The 13,953-nt window shown below is 38.2% G+C and overlaps 1 protein-coding gene across 1 annotated transcript; it reads right to left on the bottom strand.

The window, feature by feature from the left end:
* Positions 1-4,803: 4,803 nt before the first annotated feature.
* LOC149245475 (RING-H2 finger protein ATL52-like) lies at positions 4,804-5,400 on the bottom strand. Its single transcript, XM_089438747.1, has one exon. It carries the CDS (start codon positions 5,398-5,400, stop codon positions 4,804-4,806), a length of 597 nt encoding a protein of 198 aa, XP_089294873.1.
* Between the last annotated feature and the right edge of the window lie 8,553 nt (positions 5,401-13,953).

Here is a 13,953-nt window from a genome sequence, read left to right as displayed (position 1 = left end):
GCAACAAGAAATAGGGTCTATATCATCCTTTACTTTTATCTACTTGTCTTTGGGAAAGAATTCCATGGATTTTGTTCAGCAAGATGTGTGTTTTGATGCCCATAAAAAGACCATCAGTGGGCAATAAGCAAAAAACTTGTTCTTTGGACAGATCTGAGTGCACTTTCGGATACTGTTGTAGCGACTGCAACACCCTTTAAAATTTTGGATTATGCTCAAATTTCAGAGCCTTCCTTGGTCTTTCCTTTGATTGTTGTAAACACTTAAGCTCATCTCATGAGATTTCCTAGAGTCCTTTGACGCCTTTTGCTTGTTGGATCATTTGTCATCTTTTGGCATGTTTGACTATTTTTCCATGCTTGTGGACCTTTTTTAGTGGTTTCAAAGGTTGTTATTTGTGTATACGAGTTGTCCTAGCTATGTAAACACCCATCACACTCATAAACAATTTTTTGAGCACTTTCGAACAAGTGTCATCACAGTCATCCTAAAGTCTATCTCAAGTGTCGCACTTGTCACCTCTATTATGAGACAGTCACAAAGAGGGTTATTCTTTGTCTTGTTTTTTTGGTGGCCTATGTTGCTGTGTCATTGAATTATGCTAGTTTTGTGATTACAATTTTAAGTTCTTCATGAGTTCATCTTCCTCGCGCACTTAGCCATTTTTTTGAAAATATTCCCAACTGGGAAATTCAGCTTCAATGGACCCCGACTGAACTGCACATTGTGTAGTCTTAGCCCTTAGTGATCTGACCTTGCTACCTGGAACTATGCAGTGCACAGTCACTTCCCACCAGGGCAGTTGCATTGCGCAATTCCTGTGCTCAACAACCTTCCTTCACCCCCATAATTGCATAGCAGTTCTTCCCAGTCTGACTTGAACTGCACACTTTCAGTCCTCAAGCTTCTCCCCTTGCTTGATGGAACCCCACAATGCGTAGAGAAACCAACCTCGCTTGGCCTATAGAATTGTGCAGAAGTGTCCCCCAGTGTCCTCCCTCAACAGGAGCTCACTGACCTCAAGAACTACATAGATTTGTCTGCAGTCAAGCATGAACTGTTCTCTGTGCAATCTCAGTGATCATCCCCTCTCCCTGTCACCTGAACCTATGCAATGTGTAGTTAATGGGCTCTCTCTCCTAGATTATCACCTGTCCTAGGCTTAGTTCATTGATAATAATGCATCATCTTAGAGTAGGGAGTTTTTGGATTGATGTCGTCCTGTCATGAGTGAATTGCAGGAACATGTACACTATCAAATCATGGCGAGATGACGAAGAAGTAGAAGGAGGAGGAAGCATGCCTGAAGACTCACTTGTATCTAGACAGACAAATGAACCTACCAAGACCAAGAAAAAGGAACACATGTATGCAACCACCTCTCAAGACTAAAGATCATTGAAGACCCCACATCATCAAGTTATGTAGATGAGGAGAGAAAGAATATCCAAGAACAATTCTATCACTCAGCAGCAACAATGGCTTGACATTGCCACATCATCAAGCCAGTCCATGTCAACAATGTCATCACTATTGTGGGTCATGTATATTGTAAAACAAATGTATTGTAAAGTGGAAGTCCAATGGACACATATGAATACGAAGAGTCATGTCAGTTGAAAAGTCATAAGAATGTTAACAATCATGAGGGTAGTCAAAGAGTCACAAGGGGTAAGCATCATCCATTTGTTATATATACCCCCTCATTGTATGAGCAAAGGACTTTTCACCTTGCCTCCTCCCGCAAAGCATTAGAGAGTTCAGTTAGTTCTTTGAGGAGCAAGGAGTGGCTCGAATGTCCCACTACTGGGACTAGTGATGTATAATGTAAATATGTGTCTTGGAACATTTTCTTAATTACAGAATCCTTTTCAGGCCATCATGTTTCCATGCATGACTTATAGATGTGTTAAGACTATTCTGTGAACATTTGTATTTCATGTTTTCTTTCACATGTAATAAGATAGTTGAATTATTTCGGTTGTTTTAGTGCTTATCTTGTGGGGAATGTGTTGTAATGGTTTTCACTATTGTCTCATTATTTTGGACTATTCCTTGGGATACTAGACAAACCTTTCATTTCTCATCGGTTATAACGACCATCATATCCGCTGTGGGCTACTTCGCTGGATGGTAGACAAATCGTCCCTTATTCATTGGTTGTAACGACTGTCACATCCGCTATGGACTATTCCATGGATGTTGGATAGGTCCTTTTGGTTAATGTGTGTTTCTTCCTTGGTGGTACTATTACCTCTCACTTAGAGGCTCATTTATCTCCCCCCTTTAGCAATAAGAGAACCTAGACAGAGTTGCATTGCACACTCACTAGACACAATCACCTTGCTTTTCAAAGAATACCATTGCATCACTTTCTTGTGCTAAAAGTCAGATCCAAGGAAAATGTTTAAGTATTTGGAAACCGGGCCATCATACCGGATGGGAATCATACACAAAACAATGTGAGGTCTGATTGGGACCTCATATCGGGGAGATACCCTAAATGTTGGCAGGTCCAGCACTGTCAACATTTCTGGTGCTATAAGGAGGGCTGCCAATATTATATGGCTGATTGTTCCACCAAACCCACTCATTTATCTTGTGGTCAAGGTAGTAATGTTCAATCCCTCTCCCCTACTCACAAATTTGAATTTGGTAACTCTTCACTACCCAGGCTTGAATGTTAAATCTCATACCATCAACTTTGGGTTGTCCGCCCCATCACTCGTCAATTTGCAAAGGCCGTTGGATTGATTCCGAGAGTAATCACTATTCCATACTCTCAAAAGAAGAACAAGACCACGCCCACAAGATTAGTTTTATCCTCTGTTGAAGAAGAGATCCTCCCCTCTCTTGAAGAACTATCGAAGACTATGGAAATGGAAGAGGAACCTCCACTGTTTCAAGGAGGAGAAGGAGGAAACCCCTTACTCTCGAGTTCAAATTCTGGAAGAGGAGAAGAAGAGGAAGAGGAACCAACAAATTCATAATAGGAAGAGGAGGACAATGAAGAAGACAACATGGTAGACAATGTTAGACTCCGTCTTGCCAGTTTGTTGTCAGAGTCAAATTATCAAAGTTCATTTCTTGTTATGTACATTCATGTTTGATGTCTAGGTCAGCAAGGAGTTAATTTGGTATTTAGGGCTAGGTGCAAGTTATTGTTCTCAAGGTGCTTCATAATACCTGCGGGCTAGAGGAAGATTTCCAATAAGCTCCATTTCAAGGATATTTCTTTTTCAAAACTTTGTTTTGAAAAGGAAATTTTCAAATTTTAATGTTTGTAATAAATCTATATTTTAGAGTCTCCTGCCTTGAAATATTTCAGAAGCAGCCTTGGTTATCTTTTCCTAAGCCAAGTGCCGGATCCCTGCAAAAGACAGCAAAGTTATCAGTCCAAAAACTCAGAAAAGCCAAAGGAAAAGCATTGTATTAAATGACCAAATATCAAAGTGCAGAAACATTATGAAAGTGGGTTATCAAATAAATTTGAAATTAAATTTGATTTGATGAGATATTTTCTTCATGTATAAAACATGGCAAACAAATTCATTTGCAAGAAATTTGCAAGGCAGAGGTCGAATTGCAGATTTGGAGGGCCGAAGCCGTGTTTTCATAATCCTGGACAGTGCTTGGAGTGCGCGCTACCCACATGGTGCGCGCTACCCACTTAAACGCCACAGCCCGTGTTAAATAACACAGGCACTACCCACTTGAGGCGCGCTACCCATTGGGTAGGGGCGCTACCCATACAGTCACAGAGCCAAAGTTTTTTGTTCCTGCGTCTAGTTTCGTGTCAAAACGCCTCAAAAGGCTTGCAAAGTCATTATCATTGTGGCATCATCGCAGCAGTCGATGCTTTGGCAGCTTCTTTGGCGCTGAATGAAACAGTTTTGAAGTGAGAGATTGACATTCGTGGTAACTTCAGAAGCAAACAAGTGATGAACTCCAGGTTAAAGTGAACACGCTATCTTCCATAAAGACACAGCTTCCTTATATGACTGTAAACCGAAAACAATTGTCAACAGTGCCGAAAATCTCGGATAAGTTCCTCACGGAGATCACATTGAGATGAGATCCTTGGAGTGATAACAAAAGGGGGACACACAAATTGCGTCATGCACAGTAGTTCTGGCCGCTTTTACAGTGCAGATGTCACACAACGCACTGAAAGTACATGAGGATCATTATTTCTCTATAATGTACTAATAGTAATGGTTAATGCTCATCGGCATCTTATAAAGCCTGATCTGAGGGTAATATCTCTTGTGAAAGAGCTGGGAGAAACTGTGAAACACAAACAAAAGCGAATCTTATGCATGAATAAGGATGACTTAATTGAAGTTAAAAAAAAAAAACTTCTGGATTAGGAAACTGTTATGGTCATCATAGAGGAAGAATGGCATTTGATCTACCTTTGTTGTTGCCAAAGAACAAGAAGGACCTCTTTATCATATTACTTGAACCAGCACTAGTACCATACACCACTAGATCATCCTCATGGAGATCTATGCAATATCTATGAGATGATGAATCCATTGAGAATGATCTCCTCATTGCCTGCAATGGCTCTTCACACAACTGTTTTTTCTGATAAACACCTGATCTCTGCATATTGCCTGCAAAATCACTGACTGTTCTATTGTGTTTTAAGCTTTTGGGCACTGGAGTTGGAGTTTTGTCTATCTCATTATCCTTTTGTTCCCTAATATTGATACTTATGCTTGTGCCAACATCCAGTGTAGTGGATTTGTTTCTAGATCCATACTGGTTAGTATTAGCCATTTCTACATTCACATTATTTTACAGATCTGGGGAACTTATCAATATCTCGTTGCCTATGAATTGGGTATACTCAACTCCAGTATCTATGATATTAGCCCGACAGAGGGGGCAGTTGGAGTGGGATTCCAGCCATGAATCGACGCAGATAAGATGAAATGCATGATTGCATTTGGGCAGGAGCCGAAGGGGTTCCTCTTCCTCAAAATCATTCAAGCAGATTACACATTCTGTCCCTTCAATAAAACGCTCCTTCTCTGTGTGATTGAAGATTGGGATTGATCGGATCACTGATGCATCGAGCCCATCGTCATTAAGATCCCATGGCTCTGTTAGAGAAAGCTCTGTATTGGGATCTTGTTGGCTAACCCAACTGGTGCAAAAGCTGCATTTGGCCACAATGGCATAGTAGCTTATGACTAAAAATGCAGTGGCTAGTATGCCTAATATTGCTATCAACAGAATGGAGAAATCTGGGTTTGTTGTTGAATGGGATGGGGGGGAATTAATGGTATCTGCAAATGGCAGCATTAATGGCGGACAGGCAGGCCAGTCTGTATGGCACGACAAGCCATTCTTGCAGCACGGTGGAAACTGCCCATTTCCCTGCAAAGCCATCTGGGCCTTCTTCTTTATAGCTGCATATGGATATAAACAGGCCTTTAGTTCAATACCCAGTGGAGAAAGTTGGGGTTCACAGCAATGGTGAAGTCAATGCTCATGAGCTAAAATTGGAACTGATCAGATCTGTGACTGGTACCAGTAGTTGCGGAACTCTGTTTGCTATTTTTATTAAAATTTGGTTTTATTTGGTAAGGGGAAATAAATAGTCCGAGAGCCAAAATTAGAGAGAAGATATCCACAATAGCAGAGCAGTAAGATTGGAGGCCTATTTTTGTTTTCAGTTGTGATTCGGAAAGGTCTTCAGCGACAGTTTTCCGCCCTTTCATTAGTCATCAACAAACAAATACAACGCTATTCCTTTTAGAGCAAAGTTTTCCTATTTTCATGATTATTGATGTAACAATGCCCTATTTTCATCGATCAGTTATCTCCTTTCTGAGTTTTATTTAATGTATTAAAAATCACTTGTAAAAGGGGGGGAGAGTTCTGAGAGGTGTGTGGAAGAGAGAACAGAGTTTCATTGTATAGATTTTGATAGGGATTTAATGAAAAATACAGCTCTGACTCCTGAGATTCTTGTGGTGTGGATTTAGCATTTTGTCTTTTCCTATGTTTCATATGTGGCTTGTAATGTTTTACATTTCATTTCATAATCATTTTCTGTTGAATACTTTTAAGTGAGAAAGGGAGAATCCATTTACTGCTCTGCCTTGGGAGGTATTCATTTTCTATGTTTTCTTCAGTTTGATAAGGATTCAACTATTACCCTTGTCAACCTCGCAGTGGTCTTTTCACTCCATATAATTTCAAAATTGAATGCTAAACTTATTGCTTGTCTTGCCTCCTGAGATAATCTGTGTTTCGGATTTAACATCTCTGTTCATGCTGTCCTTAGTCCCTCATCCATATCTATTTACTAGCCTAAAATTCGTTCACCTTTTTTAAGTCATCTCGCACCCTATTGCTTATTTTATGGAGATCGACTGGAGAGAGCCCTCTCCTGTCCTCGTAGGGCTAGCTACGAGGCTGAGCTTGGTTTGATGTGGCCCTGAGTTTTGCCTTCCTCAGCCTCAGGCAGATTTGAGCGCTAACAGACCAAAATATGGATTGGATGACTCAGGGCCCACTGTCACTTCTGGGTGTCCTGCCCAAGATGCCAAGACACATGGAGAATCTCTTGATGAAATATGACCCTGACAAGGCATTGAAGGTTTAATATCACTTAGTCAATTTTTGCCTACATCTGCAAACTATTGAGGTACATTATGATGATGTTTCATGTCGAATGTTTCCATGTACCATGGATGGTAGAGAAGCTATATGGTGCCACAACCTTCCTCCAAAATCCATCTAGAATTCGGGGGCATTCAAAAGGATCTTTCTTGAGAAATTTTCTAAATATAATACCCCTGCCATGTTATTGAAGGAGTTGGGTAGTCTTAAGATGGAGAAGAAGGAAAAGGTTAAATATTTCAATCAGAGTTTCAACCGCATTTTGAAGAAGTTTTTAGATGACACAAAACCTCGTGACTCAATCACCATCGGCTACTACACTTTTGCCTTGCCAACCAGTATTGTGCAATTTGTCAAGCAAGCTGCGAAACCAACATTAACAAAAAACTATGAAGATGATATTACCATAGAGAAGGACCTACATGCTATTGAAGTCATCACAGATGATGAACCCACCAAGGACTCCAAGGACACAAGTAAGAGGTCTCAAGCCTCTATAAGAAGGGCTAAGGAAAAGGAACCAAATGATTTGGAAATCCTTACTTGCCTCATCAAGTCCCTAACCACTGAAATGGCCGAAATCAAATAGAGGACAAGCGAGACTATCATGAGAAGTAATCCCCCCAAGTACTTCCTCAAAAGGAATGCATCTTTTGGTAGTAGCAGCAATCAGCAGGGGAAGTCTATGCAAAGTTCCAATATGATTATGAACATGAGAAAATTGGCATTGATTCATACTACAGGTTCCACAATGAACATCATTATGAGAAGACATGCCCATAATGGAACTAAGGCATGAGTAGTGTGGTTGAATAGTTTATTGCATTAGTCATGGTTGAGGAAAAAGCTAAGCCTGAAGAAGAAGAAGAAGAAGATGCTGCAACTGATGAAGCTCCAAGCACTGGGAATGCAGTAGACATGTATCCATGTGTTCTTGTGGCCCAAAAAAGTACTGTCGATAAGGAATCTCCAAGTGATGGTCTGGCCCAGAGCAAAGTAATAGATATAACCTGAGAAGTCAACGGCCAACCACTGTGATTGAGGTGCCAAAATAGAAGTTCAAAGAAAACTTTTTAAGAAAAGTGAGTCTGTTGGCTAACTCAACGTAGAATAATTAGATCAAGTCTGAGAAAAGAGTTCCAATGAAAAGTGCTTCCACTAGAAATAAATACAGAACCATTCTACCAGAAACCATAAAACTAGCTCCATCCCTAGACACCTTAGTTAGTCATCCTACAGTAGATTACAACATTGTAGAAGAGATGAAGAAGGTTCATGCGAAAATCTCCCTGTTCGAACTCACAAAGATCACAATCCATCGGGACATCCTTTTACGAGCACTTGGGAAAACTTCTACCGGTAATGCTACCTCTTCAGACAAGGGATCTAGTAAGTTTACAAGCGCTCTTGCATTTGTGCTTAATGCACTTTATCTGGAGGTAAACACACTCTACCCACCATTCTTGTTAACGTTTGAAATCTTTTAACTTCAATGTACACAATTGCTTGGTTTATTATGATGCATTGGTTAATGTCATGCCACTCTCCGTGGCCAAGAAGATCAATGCTCAAATGGAACAAGACAGATGCACAGATCATCCAACTTCACGGAACTTGTGTTCTAGCAATTGGTGAACTCAGGGATGTCATCATCTCGTTATTAGATGATAGATGAGTTCATAAATGCATAAACATTGTAATTGTGGACATTCCGAAAGCATATGGGGTATTACTGAGCAGAGAATGGTCAAGCAAGGTGTAAGGATACTTTTCCACTGACTAGTCACACTTATGAATATCGTACAGAGGTAGGAACAATTAGATCCAGGTAGATTTATAGAGATACATGAAGCACACCGTGATTCCCTTGAATGGGCATAACGAGCCATTGGCTTTCACAGAACTTGTTTTTGGAAATTGTTTTCTGGAAACACAGTTGGGGTGCTACCTTGTAGAGCCATCCTTGGTTCCATTAGACACATATTTGGACTTCCTTCCATGTCCAAATGGCGATAATGAACTTTGTATAGTTAGCAGTAGTAATAGTAATAGTAATACTAGTGCAGTTAGAAGTCCTTGTGCAGATGGTATGTGGACAATGTACTTTGTGTTGATCTAAAGATGATCTAAGGTTGTCATTGATGTCAACCCAAGCAGCACCAAGGATGACCCTGAACTTCCATGGAACATTGGGAATCATCAATCATTGTTTCTCATCTCATAACCATTATATGAATTCTCTACTAAAAAATATCTTTCTATCGGTATATAGCTCTCCTCGTAATTCCTCATTGTTTGTAAGTTATTCAAGATTGAAGTTAGTAACCCCAATTAGAGGGCTAAAACCCCATGGGGTTGTGGAATGGCATCTATCATTTATTTTTGTAATTTAATAGTCAATAATTAATAATTTTTTAAGCTCCTAAAATCCATCCAACATTCTCTATAGAAGCCCCTCTCAATTCTATAAAAGGAAATCTAATATATCCTCCAAAATCAGTGATCGTGGAATTTTTGCTATAACTTTATTTTCGAGAAGTCTTAGATGCTGAAATTAAAATCCATTTGAAATGAATGCCTGATGAACATCTTGACCAAATTTCAAATCTTGGTTCTCTATATGTTCGGAGATATGATCTGTGGAAGTTAGGGTTTTTGCAGGCTCTCGAATTTCATCTCAAAGAGGTGATCTTGGGAAACTCGTCATAAACATCTCTCTAAGAAGTGGATTGGAATTCTATAAAAAGTTGTGAATAGTGCACATAGCTGAATGAGGAAACAGTGACATGTGGTACGCCATACAAGTTCGCTCTACTAAACTAGTCCATAATTAGCTCATTGTGAGAGATTGGGCATAACTTTGTCTTGAAGAATTCAAATCGGGTCAGACCTATGGCATTGGAAAGAAGAATGATACTACAGGACCGAAGATCACATATTGGGGATTTGAAATCATAGAGGTGTACATCAGATTCGATATCGTGCTCCTAGAAGGAAAGGAAAAAAACTAGATCAAGTGCTGTCAAGGGCTGCAAAGGACCAGACTTTCTAGGGCAGCAAAGAGAAAGGTGTAGAAAAATGATGCAATAGAGGTAAGCTCAAGGTAAGTATCTTCTGTATATGCATGTTCATATCTTTATGACATTAGGTTCTTTGTATTCTAATTTGTTGTTTTTGTTTAGCACTGACATATGCTCTGCAAGATGAGGTAAGTTTTTCTATTATCATGTCATGGTTATTGCCTTGAAGAATTTTTGTAGGTATTATATATTCATCAAGAGAAGACTCAATGCATAATCTAATGTTCTGAAGAGTGAGAAAGGGTAGCATGACAAGAGAAACAATCATGGTGCATAAAAACAACAAGAAGTTCACCACATGAAGTCTTCAACTAGGCAGCACTCGATATAGTCATTGTAAAAGTGTCATTGTATAGAGTCATTGTAAAAGCATCATTGTAAAAGTTGTACAAGTGTCTCTGCCAAGAGTTGAAGAGGAAGTGTCGGGAGGTCTAGGATCATCATTAGGTGGTTGTCTCATAGTTGAGGTTATGGTCTAGTGTGTCTTCTTCTTCTACATCATTCTATATCATTATAAAGTGGACCATTTTCCCTCATACGTGAGTCCATTCTTCTTTTATTCTTCTATAGGGTAGTAGGGTGGTGCTAGGCTGGTGCATGAAGTCACCAACAGGTTCAAGTTTGTGAAAAATTCAAGGTGGTAGGGTGGTGCTAGGGTGAGTTTTAGCTCATTGGGTGTTGGGGCATTCGTTCAATTGACTACTGAAGAATCTCAGTTGTTGGAGCATACATCCAGTGGGAGCTAGAGAAGAATGCTTTTCATGATTCTAGGAAGTTGGAGCTTTCTTTTCAATTGGATTTGAAGATTAAAGAATTATTAGAAAAGCATTCAGGTGGTTTTTGTCCCAGAGGGGGTTTCCACCTTAAAAACTATGTGCATTTGTGTTCCTTTTGTTTACTGCTATCATTGTACAAACACTGATAATAATTGAATATTAACTAATGCTCTAAAAGATTAATAATAATACTAATTGAAAGGAATACTGATTCATGCCCCCCTCTCAGTATTTCTAACACTTTGACGGATCCAAGACAAAGGAGGGCTCTGGAGTGGGTTGTCTTTTAATAGACCCGCCGCAGAGAAAACACTTAATCTCTAGTCACTTATAATTCAAGTGCACAGACAACACAACAAAATATGAAGCACCCGTCTTGGGCTTACAAAAGGCCATTGACCTCAATTTTTATGTCCTGAAAGTGGTAGGTGACTCTGAAATCGTGGTGCATCTGGTACGTAACATTATACATTATGTCTCACCTCATCTTAATATTTATCAACAAGAGGCATGGCAACTCATATCTAACTTCCAAGCTTTCAATATTATTTCAGTACCAAGAATGCATAACATAGCTGCAGATGCCTTGGCAAACACTACTGCTAGGATGTTACCATTAAGGGACAACTTTACTATTGAAATTTTATATAAACCTTCTGTCTCTAATAACATAACTAACTTACACATTTTTTTTATCATGACCAACAAATACTGTACTTTATGGCCAACGCTGACATATTTAAAGACACAACGATTGATGAGGACGAGCATGAGCAGACACTATAGGACACAACCAACATAAGAAGAGGAAACCTCGTCCCTAAGGGTGTGGTATCACTGGAAAAGCTGTATGATCTGTAGAACCATTTTCGAGGACTTGTGAATGCCAAGACCCACAATTCTACATTGTCACATGAGAAAATCAATTTAGGAGTTGAGAAAGATCCGAAGTATGTTAATCTCGGTACTTGTTGCACACCACAAGAGCAACAAGCCTTTATCCACCTATTCAAGTAGTACTATGATGTCTTTGCGTGGACGTATGATGATCTCAAGACATATGACAAGCGAATAATCCAGTATGTGATACCAATCAAGGAAGGGGCCAAGCGTTTTCAACCGAAATTACGAAAAGTCCATCTAACGCTTGAGCCCCTCATACAGAAAGAATTGAGAAAATTGTTGGATGCTCAGATCATTTACAAGGCATGACATTCAATGTGGGTATCCAACTTGGTCCCTGTGAGAAAGAAGTTTGGTGAGATCCGCCTATGCGTAGATTTATGCAATCTCAATCATGCCTCAGATAAGGATAATTACCCTCTTTCATCCATGGAGCATATATTGCAAACAATATCTGGGGCCGAAATGTTTTCTTTGCTAGATGGATTCTCGGGTTACAACCAGGTTCTGGTAGCAGATCCTGACAAATTAAAAACTACATTCTGTACTAAGTGGGGCACATTCGCATTTCGTCGAATGTCATTTGGGCTGGTCAATGCTGGTGCAACGTTCCAACATGCAATGGACATCACCTTCTATGGATGTATTGGATAGATCATTGTGGTCTACCTAGATGACGTGACAATATTTTCCAAACAATGGCCAGACCACCTGCGCCACCTGAAGAAATTTTTTTAGCGATGCCGAAAATACAGGATATCCTTGAACCCCAAGAAGAGTATCTTCACAGTGTCCGAGGGTAACCTTCTTGGGCATATTATTTCTAAAAATGGGATCAAGGTAGATCTGGACAGGGTTTGGACCATCACACAGATTCCCCACCCAGTGGACAAGAAATCTATGTAGACTTTCTTGGGGAAGATGAACTTCTTCAAAAAGTTCATCTCTAACTATGCTCAAATCGTTAAACCAATACATGAGATGATCAAGAAAGACACAATCTATAAATGGGATAAAAGGGAAAAGGAAACAAAAAAATCTCAAGTTTTCAAAATATTTCAAGCATGACATTATGGAAAATTTTTATGACAAAAAACTTTAAAATGAACACCCAAGAGTAATTTATTCTTTAAATGCTAAATATATAGCAATTTTAAAATCTTAGCCTAAGACAACTCGATACATTGCAACAAAAATTTAAAAATCAACCATCAAAACACGCAGTGTAGGTGAACTCGACCCGTTGTAATGAAAACTTAAAGACCAACCATGAAATTGATACATTGTTGGGGCAAACTCTATTCATTATAACAAAAATTTTAAAATCAACTATCAAATTGCCCATAATGGGATCGGGTTGCTAGACAAGCATCGACACAGACCCTTAAAAAAAAAATTCATAAAGAAATAAAAATGAAAAATACAAAAGAAAACAAAAATTCAAATATTGAAAAAAAATAAAAGCAATAAAAAATAACACAAAAAAATAATACAAAAGAAAACCACCTCCATGGCCGTGCTCGTGGCCAACCCCGCCCAGGGAATGATAGTCCGATTCCCGGAATCAGCTTGCCAACCCCTAGGCAGGGTTGGTCGTGGGCGCGGGTAGGGAGGCGGGCTGCTAGAATCGGCCTGCCAACCCCTAAGCAGGGTTGGCCACTGGCGTGGACGGGGAGGTGGTTATTTTTATTTTTATTAATTTATTTTTTAGTTTTTTATTTTTTATTTTTTAACTTATTTTTTTATATATTGTTTTCAATTTTTTATTTATTTTATTTAATTTTTTATTTTTAATTTTTCCTTTTTTTAATTTTTTTTTTTTTTTAGTTTTTTAAGTTAACTTATTTTAATTTTTTGTTTTTTGTTTTTAAATTTGAATAGTTAATTTTTTTTTAATAGGTTATTATTATTATTATTATTATTTGGTGGTCTTTTTAGCTTAAAAAAATCTTTATAGATGTGTTTTTTTTGTTTAATTTTCAAATTTTTTCTTTAAATTATATGTTTTTTTGGAAATATTTTCCTTTTTTTATTTATTTTTAAATATTTTTATTTAATTTTTTATCTTTTTTATTTTTATTTTTTTTTACAATTTTTCTTTTTTATTTTTTACATTTTTCTGGGTGTTTTTTTATTATTTGAGTTTTTTTTGTCATGTTTTATTTTATTTACTTATTTATTATTTTTTTATAGCAACATGAAAATCACACATTTAAAAAACATATCGACACTTAATACATTAGAAAAGTTAAAGTCTAAAAAATAAGCCCTCTAAACAAAAAGGGTTGATGTTGCATCAACATTTTTCAAAATCAAGATGAAAATCACTAATATTTAAAAAACATGTTCATACTTGATACATAAAAAAATTTAAAGTGTCAAAAATCAACCCTCTAAAAAAAGGGGGTTGATGCTGTATCAATACTTTTCAAAATTAGCATGAGAATCACTAAGATCTAAAAAAAATGTTCATACTTGATACATAAGAAAATTTATAGTGCCAAAAATATGCTTAAAAAAAGTGTATTCTCGCATCACCACTTTCAAAATCAGGT

The sequence above is a fragment of the Pinus tabuliformis genome, chromosome 7, assembly GCF_031772625.1.
Source record: "Pinus tabuliformis cultivar Carrire ecotype Pingquan chromosome 7, CPIR1, whole genome shotgun sequence".
NCBI lineage: Eukaryota > Viridiplantae > Streptophyta > Pinopsida > Pinales > Pinaceae > Pinus > Pinus tabuliformis.
The sequence above is the reverse complement of the archived record's forward strand: the minus strand, read 5'-3'. Positions and strand labels throughout refer to the sequence as shown.